Source organism: Lithobates pipiens, unplaced genomic scaffold (genome assembly GCF_037356315.1).
Source record: "Lithobates pipiens isolate NorthernLeopardFrog02 unplaced genomic scaffold, aLitPip1_a1.2 Scaffold_13, whole genome shotgun sequence".
NCBI lineage: Eukaryota > Metazoa > Chordata > Amphibia > Anura > Ranidae > Lithobates > Lithobates pipiens.
In genome coordinates, this window is record NW_027507718.1 from 339,061,764 (window position 1) to 339,079,694 (window position 17,931).

At 42.0% G+C, this 17,931-nt stretch overlaps 1 protein-coding gene across 2 annotated transcripts in view; it reads right to left on the bottom strand.

Moving 5' to 3' along the window:
* The window catches only part of SH3D19 (SH3 domain containing 19), a 142,931-nt gene that overhangs the window by 76,601 nt on the left and 48,399 nt on the right, over positions 1–17,931 (bottom strand). For both annotated transcript variants that reach the window (XM_077477028.1, XM_077477029.1), the window contains exon 2: positions 3,913–3,952. In XM_077477028.1, the coding sequence (XP_077333154.1) occupies positions 3,913–3,952 (40 nt within the window). The remainder of the gene's footprint in view (positions 1–3,912; positions 3,953–17,931) is intronic.

Below are 17,931 nucleotides of genomic sequence, written 5' to 3' on the forward strand. Positions count from 1 at the left end.
GATCAGAAAATACTGGCCCCATGGGGCCACCAGAGCGTCTTCCAGAGAATTCTGAGACCTGGCCACAAACTGCTGCACCTTTCTGTTGATCCAGGATGCCAACAGATCTACCTCGAGTGAACAAGCGCAGACATATCTGTTGAAACACATCCTGATGAAGGGAGAACTCCTCTTGGTCCAACACCTGTCGAATGGGGTAATCTGCCTGCCAGTAGTCCACCCCTGGAATGTGGGCAGCAGAAATGGCCAGGACAGAGCACTCTGCCCACCAGAGAATGTCGGCTACTTCCAGGCCCGCTAACACACTTCTTGTTCCTCCCTGGTGGTTGACATAGGCCACTGCCGTGGCATTGTCCGACTACATCCGTACCGGAAGCCCTGAAGTCGATCCAGACAGAGTCTGATCGCCCAGAGTTCCAAGATGTTGATAGGTAGACTGGATTCCTCCAGCGTCCAGCGACCCATAGCAGAGCTCAGGCCCAGGGCTCCTCCCCACCTGGACAGACTGATATCGGTAGTGACCACCATCCAGTACAGAGGGAGAAAGGATTTTTCCTGCCGAAGAGCCGGGGAACAAAGCCACCAGACCAGGGACCCCTTGGTTTCTTGGTTCAGCCAAATCTGATTGTCCAGAGATCCTGGACATTTGTCCCATTTTACCAGGATCTCTTTTTGCAAGGGTCTGGTATGGAACGGAGCAAAAACGGGACCACCTCGAAAGTAGATACCATCAGGCCCAGCACCCGTATGCAAGTCCACAGGGAGACCCACCTGCTGGACAGCAGTAAGCAAATCGCTGCCTGTAACTTCTGGAGTTTGTCCAGTGGAAGGAACACTCTGGCCAGAGCGGAATCCAGAGTCGGACCCAGATAATCCAATTTATGAGCTAAAATCACCGCAGACTTCTGGTAGTTTAGCAGCCACCCAAAATCTGCCAGAGTTTGAATAGCGATTTCAACATCGCCCCTTGAGGTAGCAGGTGTATCCGCTCACAGAAGAAAGTTGTCCAGGTAGCCCAGAACAGTAATTCCCCGCTGGTGCAGCAGCACCAGAACCGGGTCCAACACTTTTGTGAAGACCCGAGGAGCACAGGCAAGACCAAAGGGTAAAGCCACGAACTGATAACGCTCCTCTCCTACAGCAAAGCGGAGGAATCGCTGGTGTCGTGCACAAATCCGAATGTACAGGTAGGCATCCTTGATGTCGATGGAGGCAAAAAAGTCCCCCTAATGAAGGGATGCCACCACCAAGCGAATGGACTCCATTCTGAACTTCCGAACCCCGCACAAAGTGGTTCAAGGCCTTGAGGTCCAGAATTGGATGTACCTTACACTTTTTTTGGGGACTGTAAACAGATTTGAAAAAAGCCCTGGAAATGTTCCGACAACAGTTCTTGTCCCGCCTGCCGGAGGGCAAACAAGCGGTCCAGAGACAGGCGCATAGTGGAAGGAAAAAACGTGCTTGGGGGGCAAGTCTGGAACTCGATCTTGTAACCAGACAGAATCACTTTGTGGACCCACATTTCCCCCTGACACTCTTAACGACATCATCTAGAGTGGCCCCAAACGAATGATCGCCCTGAAAAGGGAGATCAGTTAGGGCTTCTTTAGAGGCCTGGTCCGCAGTCCAACACTTCAGCCACAATACACGCGTCGAAGCACCACCGCTGAAACAGCTTAAAAAGCAAGGGTACTGCATCCAAAGAGGCACCACAAACTGCAGCCCCTGGACCAACTGGTCCACTGATTCAGTGAAGGCAGGAGGAAACTGATCACCCTCCAGATCACGGCGTAACAGCTTTGCCTACTCTGTTAGCGTTTGAGACACCAGGGCAATGACAAAGACAGGCCGAAGCACCAAACCCGCAATAGTGTGGCGCAGAGATTCCGCCTTCCTGTCAGCTGGATCTTTAAAAGCCGAAGAGTCTTTAACTGGAATCATGGTGGCTTTGTTCAATCAAGAAACGGAGGGATCCACCACAAGTCGATTCTCTCACTTCTTGAGAAAACTCTCCCCAAAGGGATAATGCACAGAGAAGTGTTTTGGGACTGCAAATAGAGATTTTGGACGTTCCCATTCTTTATAAACAAAACTTGTCAAAATAGGTGGGATAAGGGAACACTTTTGCCATATGAGACGGCTTGTGACTGGCAAAAGGGACCGGCGGCTTCGCTGCAGCCTCGATTTTCAAAGTTTCCCGCACAGATGCAATCAGTGCGTCCATCAGCACCTTCTCGTGCTCAGCCACTGTCCATCTTGCCCTCACTCAACTTCCTGCCCATCTGTAAAGCGGGAACTTCTCCTGATGCCCATAAAAGTGATCCCGTGGCGAATCAGCCGCTGGGACCACTTTTATGTCTTTTCGGGAGACCGCCTGCACTTTAAAATTATACTGGGGTTATGGCAGCTATCTGCTGCCATAACAAAGGTATATTATGTCAAAGTAGCGATGTATATATCAGTGATCAGTGATAGACAGAGGGATTAGTTCACCATCAAGGCCACCTTACTTTTGGTTGCCAACGCGTCGTGGCGGATGGACTTGAAAGAAACTATTGGACTGAATACTGGCTATGGATCCACCTACTGATGTGCGCTGTTAGTCAACAGCCGGATGGACCTGATGGGGAATTAGTCCCTTAGCTCCCCGCCAGGCTCTGCCCTCCCAATGACTTAAGTCCTTTCCCTCTATAAAACTCCTTGGCTACATGCCTGTCAGATTGATTGGTGCAGTGGCCAGCGAGGGAGTGCACTGAGGAAGGAGTGTCCGCTATAAATGGAGGTTCTAGGTTAAGAGAGGTAAGGAGGGTAGACTACTGTACCGTTTACTAAAAGCGGACTTGTCCTTTAAATACACTGGGAAACTACCTTAAGAGCTTTCTTCCTCACTCTTCTCTACACATAAAAAGTATCTGCAGCAGCTCACACATCTGTCACGTCCTAACTAGAGAGGCTGAGCTCATGCCGATTAGAAAAGAAAGGCATTATGCCCCACACGGCAGAACTAATTTATGGAAAAGTTCCACTACCCTAACAAAGCTAATATCAGAAGAGAGAATATTTTAAATGGCTAGTTTATTAAAGCAGCACAGCTATACAACATAAGCAAGTAAAGCTGAATTCCAGCCACAACTGTAATGCCGCGTACACATGGTCAGAATTTTCCCCAGCAAAAAAGACAGATGTGAGCTTTTTGTCGAAAAATGCGACCGTGTGTACGCTCCATCGGGATTTTGCTGGCCGAATTTCCGCCGGCAAAAGATTGAGAGCAGGTTGTCAATTTTTCAGATGGAAAAAGTTTCTATCAGAAATTCCGATCGTGTGTGTGCGTAATTCCGACGCTCAAAAACTCACGCATGCTCAGATTCAACTACGCGATGGAAGCTATTGGCTACTGGGTATTGAACTTCCTTTTTCTATTCCCGTCGTACGTGTTGTACGTCACTGCGTTCTTGGCGGTCGGAATTTGGTGCGACCGTGTGTATACAAGACAGCTTGAGTGAAATCCCATCGGAATTCCGTCGGGAAAACCATTAGAACTTTTTCCGACCAAAATTCAGATCGGGTGTACGCAGCATTAGGGTTACACCAGACGCCCAATTATACCCTGACATGGGGTGTCAAAGGGACAGGTAGTGAAGGAAATTCTCCCCCAGTGACAGCGTTCTCCCCTTTGCCACACTGTGCTCAAGTATAAAATAAAAGCTTTATATTTTCAGTATCTCTACTATTGTAATAACATCTCTCTCTCTACTTATACCGATTGCTTATCCAACTACAATAAAACCCTTTTTTCTAATGAAATAAAATTTTTAGCTGGAGTTGGCCTTTAAAAGCCAAAAGCATACTTCTGTAAACAGTTTGTTTCCAGACAAAGTCATGCAATCATTCGTTATTTCTGGCAAAACTTACCCCGGAAATCGGTGCTCTGGTTTATTTCTTTCTGGGCGTTCTATACAAAGAGAGAGGGGAAAAAGAAGATAAGAAGAATTTAGTTGTATGGACATGTTACATGAGCACATATAACAATAATTGAGTACATTAAATGATTATGCCACTCCTGGCTGGTTGCCATTTTCAGGTCATCTTATGGCTGTAAAAAGTAAAAAAAAAAAAAAAAAAAAAAAATACAGACATATAAATACAATTATGGATCACATTTCACAGTGGAAAAAGTTTTTCTTCGATACCCTATCAAGCAATGTTCTTCAATGTAATTAAACCATGTGAAAAGGACATCATGTACCATCACATTAGAAAAAGAATGTTAAAATGTCATGAGCTTCAGGATTTCATACTGACCAATATTTTCTGATGATAAAAGGGTACAGAAATCTAGCTCTGCCAGAGTAAAACAGCTGGAACCTGACAATTTACTGTTGGCATGACCTATAATTTTTACTTTGTCCATTTACACAACACTCTAAAACAATTTTAAAGCACAAAATAGGTTTTATTGCTATATACAATATTTAAAGGTTTAACAACCGTAACCTTTTAAAGCCCATTATACAGAAATTAATGTCTTTTTTTTTTTTTTTTAATCAGCCAAGTACTGCAGAAAAGGTTCAAAACCCTGCCAGCACATAAAAATGTTAGAACAAGCTCCTATGGTTTCTTGTGGGCTCATACACCCCACTGAGCACTGCTCTAATCGGTATTGGTCTGATGCCCCACGGAGCACTGCTCTAATCACCACTGCTGTCACTCCCTAAGCAGTGCCCAGTGATTAGGCTGTATTCAGAGGGCATGTCAGAGTGCTGTGCCAATTTGGAGCACAGGGTTTTCCTAAACCTTGTTGCAGCACTTGGACCAGTGTCTGGAGCATAACCATATGCTTTGGCTCAAATTTGTGTAGACATGGGTAGGTAAGCGTAATGAGTTTGTTACAATTGCTTTCATATCAAACCCATTCTATTCAGGTTTAAAAAAATAGTGATGTTTCCAACCACTGTGCTTGTTCTGCCTAGCTTGCTGCTAGTGCCTGCATTCTGCACTGCAGCATTCCGGGAAGTCTAGAAATCCCAACTAACTTTTATTGGACTTGCTGCATCACTTCTGGTGATATCAGAAACTTGGAAAATGCGAAAGCTGAGGTAACTGTTTTTTCTTGCCAAAGGATCCATAATTCTATGAAGTCAGTTTGGTGATCCTGGCATCACTTCCAGAGAAAAAGAGACAAAGTCAGATCCCTGAGCTCTGCAGAAGCACAGCTTGGTCAAGAACACTGGTCAAAATACACCCTCAGCCAGCTGATAGGTCCAGTCAGTGTCACTACCCGGATCTGCCCCATACGTATCGTCAAAAATCACATGACTTTATCAGGGGATACCCCAAGTAAGTAGTGTTCCATATTGGGACTGCATTACTGACGACTTTATGTTGACGTGCACCAACATACAGTGTCCAATATGTGGATGTTAATTTTATTTATTTTAATAAAATATGGGTGGAGTTTAATACTACACTATGGGAGTCTCTGTGTGTCTCTGTATGTTTCTGAGTACAAGGTGCACGGCTGCAAGAGGAGAGGATTGCCTAAAAAGGAGGAGATTACACCAGGCGAGCCTATATAGAGGAAAAAAGGCACATCTGTGTTTATTTCCCTACAAGGGGAAAAGGTGCTTCTGACCTATATCCCTTATAGGGCCACTTTATCAGGTGAGAGGATTGCTACACAAGAGGTGGAGCACAATTGTAATTTCAAGTTTTGGATGGAGGATGGTCAAGTTTTTTTCACTACTATATACAGATTTTTTTTTTTTTTTTTTTTATATTTATAAGTGGAGCATTATTTGTATTGTCGTTGTTACGATTGATTTCATGTGTGGCATCCCATTTGTTTGAATAATTTGATGGTGGACTATTGTTTATAATATTCATTTTAGGTGGACCATTTATTCACCACACAGTTTTCTTTTGAATATTTTGTGGGATTAGAATTTAGTGCCGATTGTAGAGCTGCACGATTCTGGCCAAAACAAGAAATCACAATTTTTTTGCTTAGAATAAAAAGATCACGATTCTCGCAGCATAAAATCTTTCACATTATACATAAAAAAAACATTGGGCTAACTTTACTGGATAGTTTCTTTCAAATTCATTAAAGTGTAATATAAAAAAAAAAAATTGTGGGGGGAGGTTCCAACTAATTTTCTAGCAAAAAATAAACAAATGATTTTAACTTGAAACCAACAAATGTCAGAAAAAGGTTTAGTGTCAAGTGAGTGAAGTTAAACTTCCCTCATTTTCACACCAAAGTATATTCCTTTCATCTAAAAGGACAAATTGTTACAATGTTTCTACTTAAGTTCCACTGCTAAAGAATGTTGTGATTCTTGGCAGACTGCCCATTTGCTTTCCTTTCTTTTGAGGGCTGTGGGCTTGAGCAGAGAGAATTCTATGCATAGAAAGAAGGAATTTTTCAAGATCGCAACGGGGGAAAAAAAAATAAAAAAAATAAAATAAAAATAAATCACGATAACAATTCTTCACGATTAATCGTGCAGCTCTAATTATTTGTATTTTTGCTTTGTTGCAAGAGTCACTTAGAGCATAGCATCATATACACTACTTTAACCACTTACCCACTGGGCACTTAAACTCCCTTCCTAACCAGACAGATTTTCAGGTTTTGGTGCTCTTACATTTTGAATGACAATTACTCAGTCATGCAACACTGTACCCATATTATATACATATACACACACACATATATACATATACATACATACACACACACATATATATACAAGCTATGGTGCCAATCTGTGAAAACTGACGGTCTATTTCTTGAGACCCTAACAAGCCAGGAAAGTACAAATACCCCCTAAATGACCCCTTTTTAAAACCCACATCATTAGGAATTATCAAGAAATGGTGTATTACATGCTGTTCATACTCTGTCACTACTACGAGATTCGTTTTCTGTATTATGCACAATACCTGGTTAATTCTGCTGCTCTCTGTCTCCCCCTCCTGTCCATGTCCCCACTGCAGTTGAGGGGGGGGGGGGGGATCAGTGTTGGAAGCTAGTGTACCTGCTCACATGCTCATTGCCTCCCTATCACATGTGAGCAGCTCATGTGACTATAAAGTCACACATGTGGGCATATACAGTGCCTTGAAGAAAAAAAAAAAAAAAAGTATTCATACCGCTCCACATTTTGTCATGTTTAAACCAAAAACCTAACTGTATTTTATGCGATAGATCAACACAAAGCGGCACATAATTATGAGGTGTATGGAAAATGATACATTTTCTACATTTTTTTACAAATAAATATCTGAAAAGTGTGTTGTGCATTTATATTCAGCCAATACTTTGTAGAACCACCTTTCGCTGCAATTACAGCTACATGTCTTTTTGGGGATGTCTATCAGCTTTGCACATCTAGAGTGAAATTTTTGCCCATTCTTTGCAAAATAGCTCAAGCTCTGTCAGATTGGATGGAGAGTGTCTGTAAACAGCAATTTTCAAGTCTTGCCACAAATTCTCAATTGGATTTAGGTCTCTGGACTTTGACTGGGCCATTCTAACACATGAATATGCTTTCATTCCATTATAGCTCTAAGATAGCACACAGTTGTTTGTCCTTCTCATTTGTTCCCTGGGCCGAGTTTGCATGCCCTCGCATCAGGCGGATGCGAGGTGGACATCATTTTGGGTACCCCCGTCTCTCCTCCAGCAGCTGGGCTATCATACATGTTCTATTAGCTGACATGTAAGCGTTATGCCCCATACACCCGGTCGGATTTTCCGACGGAAAATGTGCGATCGGATCATGTTGTTGGAAAATCTGATCGTGTGCGGGCTCCATCTGACTTTTTTCCGTTGCACAAAGTTTGAGAGCAGGATCAAAAATTTTGCGACAACAAAATAAGATCGTTTAAATTCCGATTGTGTTTAGACAATTCCGACGGACAAAGTGCCACCCATGCGGAAAAAATCCTGCAGATTGTGGTTGGAATGTCAGACCGTGTGTATGGGGCAATAGACTCCCCCCCCCATTAACATACATCCTGTACTATCCATATCTATAGATACTATTGACATCATACTCCTGATGAGAGGAGGAATCCTCGAAACGCGAGTTCTTTTATCTCATTAGTGTATGACTTTTTACCCAGATCTACCATGTACCCGCTTATTCATGTCATCATGTATCTATTTAATATGAAATTACTTATTAATTCTATGTATGTTAGCTTTCTATGGAATTTGTTTTTATGATCGCATCGTGTACTTTGAGAACATTTTAACTTGTTTGTATGATAAATCGACACTTATTTTATATACTGTTTGAGTGAGGCCAGTCACTGAATCAGGCAAAAAGGTACAAAGTCCCATTAACACAATTCATTGCATACTTATGTATTTATCGGGATGGGGGCCCATCACTGTGGCTGTATCAGCTGATATTTTTCTTGCTTTTTCTAAGATTTCACTGTATTTGGCTCCATCCATCTTCCCATCAACTATGACCAGCTTCCCTGTCCTTGCTGATGAAAAGTATTCCCACAACATGATGCTGCCACCACCATGTTTAACGGTGGGGATGGTGTGTTCAGAGTAATGTGCAGTGTTATTTTTCCGCCACACATAGCGTTTTGCCTTTCGGGCCAAAAAGTTAAATTTTGGTCTCATCTGACCAGAACACCTTCTTCCAAATGTTTGCTGTGTCCCCCACATGGCTTCTTGCAAACTGCAAATGGAACTTCTTATGGCTTTCTTTCAACAATGGCTTTCTTTTTGCCACTCTTCAATAAAAGGCCAAATTTGTTGAGTCCACGACTAATAGTTGTCTTGTGGACAGATTCTCCCACCTGAGCTGTGGATCTCTGCAGCTCTTCCAGAGTTACTATGGGCTTCTTGACTGCTTCTCTATTTAATTCTCTCCTTGCCCAGCCTGTCGGTTTAGTTGGACGGTCATTCTCTTGGTACGTTTGGAATTATGCCATTGTCTTTCCATTTTCGGATAATGCATTGAACAGCACTCCGTGAGATGTTCAAAGTTTTGGATATTTTTTTTATAATCTAACCCTGCTTTAAACTCCTCCACAAAATTATCCGACCTGTATGGTGTGTTCCTTGGCCTTCATGATGCTGCTTGTTCACCAAGGTTCTCTAACAAACCTCTGAGGGATTCACAGAACAGCTATATTTATACTGAGATTAAATTACACATACTGTAGGTGGACTCTATTTACTAATTAGGTGACTTCTGAAGGCAATTGGTTCCACAAGATTTTAGTTAGGGGTATCAGAGTAAATGGGGCTGAATATTAATGCACGCCCGACTTTTCACATATTTATTTGTAAAAAAATTTGAAAACCATTTATAATTTTCCTTCCACTTCACAATTATGTGCCACTTTGTGTTGGTCTATCACATAAAATACCAAATAACATTTACCTTTTTTGGTTGTAACATGACAAAATGTGGATAATTTCAAGGGGTATGAATACTTTTTCAAGGCACTGTACACAGTGATAAATGATAGCCCACTCCCTCCCTCCTCCTCTATGTTCACTACCCTGGTAAACACAATGGGGGAGGGATATGACACCATGGTGGATGGAGGCTTCACCCCCCTGTCATTCTAAGACAAAAATAATAAAATTTCATTTTTAAATATATATTTGTGTGGCAATTTAAAACAGTTTATTGACATTATTTCTTTCTTTCTTTCTTTCTTTCTTTCTCTGTATTGCAAAGGATTTTTTCTTAACATGTGACCAGTAGCAGAGGACTAGAAGCTCCCCGACCATGGTTTCCTTATAGACAGGCTGGAAAAAAGCTGGGTCATGCAACAGCTGTATATCGATTAGGAAAGGAGGTACTTAGATGTTTTTATTATTAAAATAATTACAGTGCCATCACCCTCATACAGAAAGAGAAGGGATAATGTCAATTAAACAGTGTGTGTTTAGTATCACCTTAACGGAGATAGCAATGTAACTGTAAGTACACTCCGCTACACTTACATCAAACCCCCAAAAAATTAATGCATAAACTCTTTTAACCAATTCAGCCCCGGAAGATTTGGCTGTTCTATGACCAGGCCATTTTTTGCGATATGGCACTGCGTCGCTTTAACGGACAATTGCGTGGCTGTGCGACGTTGTACCCAAACAAAATTGACATTTTTTCCCCACAAATAGTGCTTTCGTTTGGTGATATTTAATCAGCTCTGCAGTTTTTATTTCTTGCACTATAAACAAAAGAAGAGCGTCAATAAAAAAAAAAAACATAATATTGTGCACTTTGCTATAATAAATATGCCCATTTTTTTTTTTTTTAACTCTAATCTTTTCCTCAGTTTAGGCCGATATTTATTCTTCTACATATTTTTTCTAATAAAAATCACAATAAGTGTATATTGATTGGTTTGCGTTAAATTTATTGCGTCTACAAAATAGGGAAAAGATTTATGGCATTTTTATTATTATTATCTTTTACTAGTAATAGCGGTGATCGAATTGGGACTACAACATTATGGCGGACAGATCGGACACTTTTGAGATTTTTGGGACCACTGACATTTCCACAGCAATCAGCGCTATAAAAAAGGCACTGATTACTGTGTAAATGTCACTGGCAGGGAAGGGGTTAACACTAGGGGGGTTAACTGTTACCTAGGGAGTGATTCTAACTCTGGGGGGGGGATGGGACTGCTTGGCTGTTGTTCATACTTCCTCACCCCTGATAGCATAGAGATCTGTCTGTTTACATAGACAGATCTTCATTTTGGTGCTGTGTGGAGCTATCGCGGGTGCCCAGCAGTCATCACAACCACCGGGCACGCGCATCGGCTCTGGCGCTGCGGGTGCACGCGTCCCCTAGTGGTCAAAAGGCGAGCCGATGTATAGCTACGACGGGTCGCCCAGGGGAGCCAAACTGCCACAGTATAACAACTGAGGTGGCTGGTCAGGAAAGGGTTAAGCTATAATGATTTTATCCTTGGGTTTCCATGTATTTCTAGGTTGCATGTGCAAATACCATCTAGCAATCTGCCTTGCTAGCATGCAATAGTTTTACTTCTATTCAAGAGAGCATTTTGCTGGTACAAGACCCATCCATCACACCACTGACTAGATTAAAAGAAACAAAAGCTGTGGTCCAGAACAAAGACAGATGAACTGCTCTGCAGAGATTTCAGTGAAAAGCTACAATGGTATTAGTACGCAGAGGACACATGTGTTTGTTACTACCAAACAAACCACATACAACACCACACAATACTGCAACACCTCCCATAAGAATCAGAGCAGTTGCCTACATATAGCAACACACCTTCTATATCAATAAATCCTGTGAACCAGCATGCACTTGGCAGATCTAACATTCAGGCACAAATGTCAAATATTTACATCCTATAGTTTTCATTGTACTGCTTAGGCAAAACACTGCGTTTTTTATTGTTGGTAAAAAGTCCTGCATTCAGCATCTTTGGTGAGCTTTTCAAAAATGCATCTTCCATTTTAATTTAATGGGGCCGCAAGTATGTTTAATGGGGCTGCAGTATGTTTCTGGTGTGTTTGAGTCACATGTCCAAGATTCACAGGTGCATAATGGGAGTCAGGCATCCAGAAAACGCACTAAAAATGCATTTTTGCAAACCGCATACAAGCACACCGATGTGAAAGCCGACTTAAAACCCTTACATATACCCATGTTGCCTATATCCTCTGCACTCTTCCTTTCCTTCTGAGCAGGTATGCCCCTTCTTTTCACTATTTCCACACTTCATTTGTATCCACTTTTTATCTTGGTGTTGGATTCCATATTTTTCATATATTCATAGTCTACTTGATTTATTCACTTTTACAGCATTGGAGCTCAAATGGTTTTCTTTTGACCACTTGTTTCCTTTTCTCTGGGGATCATGATGTATGTCCGGCTTTCCTGCGGGTCCCTTCCTCAGCTCCCGGGATGAACATTTCTAGCAGCCACCAGTTTTCATGTTCACATGGTCTAGATTTAACTGACATGTAAGTAAGTGGGATGAGTTCATTTCCCCCCTCCTTTAGACCCGTCACACTGGAGCGTTTTTCAGGCGCTATAGCGCTAAAAATAGCGCTTGCAAACCACCCTAAAACAGCTGCTCCATTCCCTCCAATGAGAAAGCCGAGGGCTTTCACACTGGAGCGGTGCATTGGCAGGGCGTCAGGAAAAGTCCTGCCAGCAGCTTCTTTGGAACAGTCAACTCACCGCTCCTCCCCATTAAAATCAATGGGGCAGCGCTGCTATACCGCCGGCTAAACACTGCTGCGGTGGCAGTTTGTGGGTAGATTTAACCCCTTTTCGGCCATTAGCGAGGGGTTAAAACTGCACTGCTAGCGGCCGAATAGCGTTACGAAAAGAACGGTAAAGCGCCGCTAAAAATAGCGCCGCTTTACCACTGATGCCCGGGGCGGCACAGTGTGAAAGGGGGCTTACATTTATAGTCTCCCTTGTGTTTGGCTGTAACTTTGGACCATATATTTTTTTTTTTTTGTTACAGACATTGGTGCATTTGCCCCCAATGATGTGGTAGGAAACCACAAAATGTGCATCGGGACAATTTTTGATGCACCATTTTCTTTTTAGATGGTTTTATTTCATCCACTCCCAAGGTACCCCACCATGTTGCTTTTATTTAATTATTACGGAAAATTGTCCGATACCTCAATATGCCATTTTCAAGTTGTTATGATTGTTTTTATAAATATCTGGTCAATAATATGAGATTGTTATGCTTATTTACTATGCATGTGCTCATATTGCGATGTCATGTTTTTTAATGAATAAAACATGTCTTCTTACATTGACTCATCTTTTTTCACCATGCCAGATCTACCTCGTTTAAGTCCCAACCCTTCTTTTTCTTACATATACCCACGGATGTGACAAGCCTCAGGTGATACACAGAAATTAAACAAATCCTACAGAAGTTGTACCCATTTATCTGCAGTTGTCTCTTCTCTACATCCATTCAATCCATGCAGAATTTATAAAGCTTGTCTGTGCGTTCAGAAAAAAAAAAAAAGGGGGACAGAGCTGAAATGACACACTGCAGATCTCAGTGAGGAGAGCTGAGAGCTGCTTGGAGGGAAGAGGCAGCCCCCCTCAAACAAAACACAGGGACAGAGAGGAGGCTGTCAATCACAGGCTGTATGCTGGAAGTCTGTCCCTTTTTTTTCTTAATGTCAGGAAAACGTGTCACAAGTGATTCATGCTGATAGCAGAGAAATGAATCAGTAGACAAATGCGACACTAAGGGGTTTATTTACTAAAGACAAATCAACTTTGCACTGCAAGTGCACTTGTAAGTGCAGTCGCTGTAGATCTGAGGGGAAGCTCTGCTGATTTTATCATCCAATCATGTACAAGCAAAAATGCTGTTTTTTTTTCTTGCATGTCCCCCTTAGATCTACAGCGAGTGCACTTGTAGTGCAAAGTGGATTTGCCTTTAGTAAATATCCCCCTAAGTCTCCATTCACACCTGAGTGTATCAATTTACTAGCGTTTAAGCTTTTTTTTTTTTTTTTGCAGCCTTTTACAAGCTTTTTTTTTTTCAAGTGTTTTAGAAGTGTATTACAAGCATTTTACAGCTTCAGACATTTTTGTTTAGTCAACAGAAAGCACTAGGGGGAGGAGAGGGAAGAGGAATTTAGGGGTGGAGAGCTGCTATTTATGCACTTTACGAGTGTTTTACGAGCGTTTTTCCGCTCAAGTCAGGCGCTTCTATCAGGCTTCGCTCAGCATTACTATTTTACAGGCGATTTTTGCAGCATATTTGTACAGGCGTTTTGACGTTCAAAAGGTCACTAATGTAAAAGCAGTAAAACCCCTGGAATCTGCCAAAAAAGATGCTCATGTAATTTTTTGAGCGAGGGGTGTTTTGTTTTAGAACAAAAGAATGCTCACATGTGAACAGGGGCCTTTGAAATGAATGGGATTTGTCTTGTTGGGTGTTGTTAGAGCCGAGGCTAAGAGCAGAAAAACGCCTAGATGTGAACGGAGCTTTAAAGTCTATGGGGCCAAAAACACTTGTAATCTGCCAAAAAGAAGCTCATGTACTTTGAGCTTCAGGTGACAGAACGCTTATACTATATGTGAACAGGGGACAGTGAAATGAATGGGATTTTGCTTGTTGGGCATTTTGGAGCTTCAGAGCTGAGCATTTTACATGCTGAAAAACACTCATCTGTGAACAGGGCCTTAGTGCTCCCCATATTGATGGGGACAATGGCCTCTTCCCAACAACCCTGGGCGTTGGTTATCAGGGTCTGTAGACAGGGGGCTTATTGGAATCTGGAAGCCCCCTTTGAAAAGGGGGGCCCCAAATCCCAGGCCCCTTCCTATGTGAATTAGTAAGGGGTACATTGTATGCCTACCCATTCACCAAAGTGTCAAAAATAAAAACAGTAGAATACCTGCGGTGGCTGTTGAGCAGTAAAGAAGCAGCATTTTAACAAAGCAGCCACCAGAAAGGTATGGCGGTATGGATGTAGCCAGAAGCCTTGCACCAAGTTAATTAAATCCATGCACCATTTTCATTGTTGGTACTGAGACATTCATCAGATTCACGTGGTTCTAATTTGCAACAATTTTATTGTCTATTGACACTGTTGACACAAATTCATGAACAAATGTTGCCATATTGGTAATGGGTTAAGTGGAGGTAAAGAAGACCTCCCTAATGTTGGATTAAAGTAGAACACCGCTTTTTGAAAAACAAAGCCCTTTATAAAAAATGAAGACTGTCCCTTCGTAGCTCTAACACATCTTCTCACTCTGGTAAGGTCTTCTCCCTCTGGTATTTCTGCTGGTTCTTCTCCCGGTGTTGTGTTGGCTCCCGCCGTCTGCCATTTCTTATATAGACATGGGATGTGGCCATCCGGTGACATCCTACAGAAAACCCCCTTATGATGTCATCGCCCCATTATGCTCTGGGTGGTGATGTCATAAGGGGGTGGGGGTCTCTGGATGGCCACGCCCCATGTCGATATAATAAATGGCAGACGGCATGAGCTGACAACAGCGGGAGCTAGCATCGGGAGAAGAACCAGCAGAAGAACTGGAGGAAGAAGACAGCAGCGGAGGGAGAAGAAACCCGGAGGAGGGAGAAGACATCACTGGAGGGAGAAATGCTACAACGGGGAACATTCTTCATTTTTAATAAAGGAACTTGTCAAAACCCCGTGTACGGTTTTTACTTATTTTTGACACTTTTTTTGTGAATTTGTATGGTTACAATGTACCGCATACTCATTCACATAGGGAGGGGATCTGGGGTTCCCCTTAAAATCCATACCAGATCTGAAGGGTCTGGTATGGTAGTATGGTCTTGTGGGGGACTATGCTCCATTTTTATTCAGAAATTAAGTTGTAGTGCAAAGTAGAATCGGAAGTTGTCCGACTTCCATGTTGGCACAGTGTGAACCCGGCCCTAAGGAGATTCACCCTCTCCATTTGTCTTGTCTACCATTATCATTGAAAGTAAAAGAAAAAAAAAAAAGTTGTGTCGTCCCCACAAAAGGAATAGAGGGAAATCTTCTAATGGGGACACCAATTCTGATGACCTGGGGTCCCCAGGAAATTCCCTGAATTTTCATGGATTTCCTCTCACTTCCTGTTTGGCTATGGGACAGGACGTGAAGGGAAATCGCAATGGGACACAGGATGGCAAAAAAAAAAAAAAAAATTCTATCTGACAGGTGTTCTAACCCTCCCTTGCTCTGTCCAAAATGAAAAAACATTTTTCCTAGAGTTCTACTTTAATCCAACATTAGGGAGGTCTTCTTTACCTCCACTTAACCCATTACCAATATGGCAACATTTGTTCATGAATTTGTGTAAACAGTGTCAATAGACAGTAAAATTGTCGCAAATTAGAACCACGTGAATCTGATGAATGTCTCAGTACCAACAATGAAAATGGTGTATGGATTTAATTAACTTGGTGCAAGGCTTCTGGCTACATCCATACCGCCATACCTTTCTGGTGGCTGCTTTGTTAAAATGCTGCTTCTTTACTGCTCAACAGCCACCGCGGGTATTCTACTGGTCGGATGGTTTGAATACTTGTTTCCGCTACTGTCCCCAAAATCACAGTGCGATTCTACCCACCCGAATACAGCATGTAGAATACATGCAGCGGTCAGCGAGTAGTGAAGAGGTCGCATTTCGACAAATCGGCTGCCAGAAAAGTAAGTATAGCGAGTCTTTTTTTAGCATGTATGCAATTCTATAGAAGTGACCCTTTGCTGACAGGATCAAAGGGTTACCTTAAAGGCTTGACTACGTGATTTCACTGGTGATGTTGCGTAGCTAGCAAAAACCACAAAGCTAATGGTCATCATTAAAAAAAAAAAAAAAAGTAAAAAGTAAGGGTTAGGGATGGGTTAAGAAGAGCTTGAATTAATGTTCTGCTGATCTGTTCTACAGTACATCTCTGGGCTTTGTCATAATACCATCCAAACGGTTCATAAAAGCATTCTCTGCCTCTCCACTGACCGAGGGAAGACCTAAATTTAGGAACACAATAAAATGCTGACAAAGCAACCTTGTGCAGCTGTATCCTCAGCAACAGGTCAAACTCATACTTCAGCCGCAACTTTAAAAATAGAGGAGGGGAAAAAAAGAAAACCACAAAAAGCGAAAAAAAAAAAAAAAAAAAGTATCAGTTTATTCCATGAATCACTGTTGGCAAAGTTCCGCGACAGGAAGGGGGGAGTCAGGCAGGTCTATGCAACATCTGGAAATGTACTGTATAGCTGTATAAATACCTTATAATTTATAGGAAACACTGCAAATTAACCTTTCATGCTCCACTGGGTTTTGACGAGTACAAAAGTTTTATGTATTGCCCTAAGTGACCTAAAAGGGTCCCTCTATGTTCACTTTACAAGGTATAGGCTTCTAAATCTGTTCATACGCAGATCTAGCTTTAAACCACAAACTATCCAATCTTCTATTCTACAATCAGACAAATCTTCCTTCATCAGAACAAATACATACATAATAAAGGCTTCAGCTTTACCTCATTATATAAAAATAAAATAAATATTGTATACTTTTTCCAAACATATTTTAGTTATTGTATTGCTCACCTTAAAAGAAATACTTGTAGAATTAAAGGCAAAACTTTTTAAAAACATTTTAGATAGAGTGCAGAGGGATTCGAATGCTTATACGTTTTTATTGCTGTCTGTGCCCCCACTAAGGATTCACCCTCTTTATTTGTCCTGTTTACTATTATCCTTGAAAGTGAAAGTAAAAGAAAAGCCCAAATTTTGGGTTGTCCCCAGAAAAGAAAGAGGGGAAATCTTAAAATGAGGACATTGGTTCTGGTGACCTGGGGGTCCCCAAAGTATTCCCTTAATTGGCAGGGTTTTCCTCTCTTTATAGGGGTTATAACTAAGGATGAGTCAGGAGTGTTCGCAAACAGCATGTGCATATCCCACCAGGAAGTCAGCACTGCACAGCGCTAATTTCTCGAGCTCTGCAGCCGCTCATCAGGAAACGTCTCACTGCTTGCGATTAGCGATATGCAGTGCAGACTTTCTGGCAGGCTCTGCACATGCTGTTTGCTAACACACCTGAGTACATCCTTAGTTATAACCCTCCCTTGTGCTCTATCCAAAATGAAGAAAAAAAAAAAAAAAAAAGTTGTGCCTATAGTTCTACTTTAAATACTTGAAACCCCCCACCCCCCTTAATTTTTATTTCCTCTCTTTCCTGGGTTCTCTCTTAAAACATATACTTACACAGTCAGCCAATTCAGCATCGTCTTGCTGCATTTTGGCAAAGCCTGCCACAAGCCAGGTTCCACTCCACCATCTTTGTGGCCGTCATCAAGAGCCGTCTACCTCTTTCAGGTTTGTGCAGCTGGCCCTTTGATAATGTACAGTGGTCCCAGCACAGTGTGTCTAATTACCCC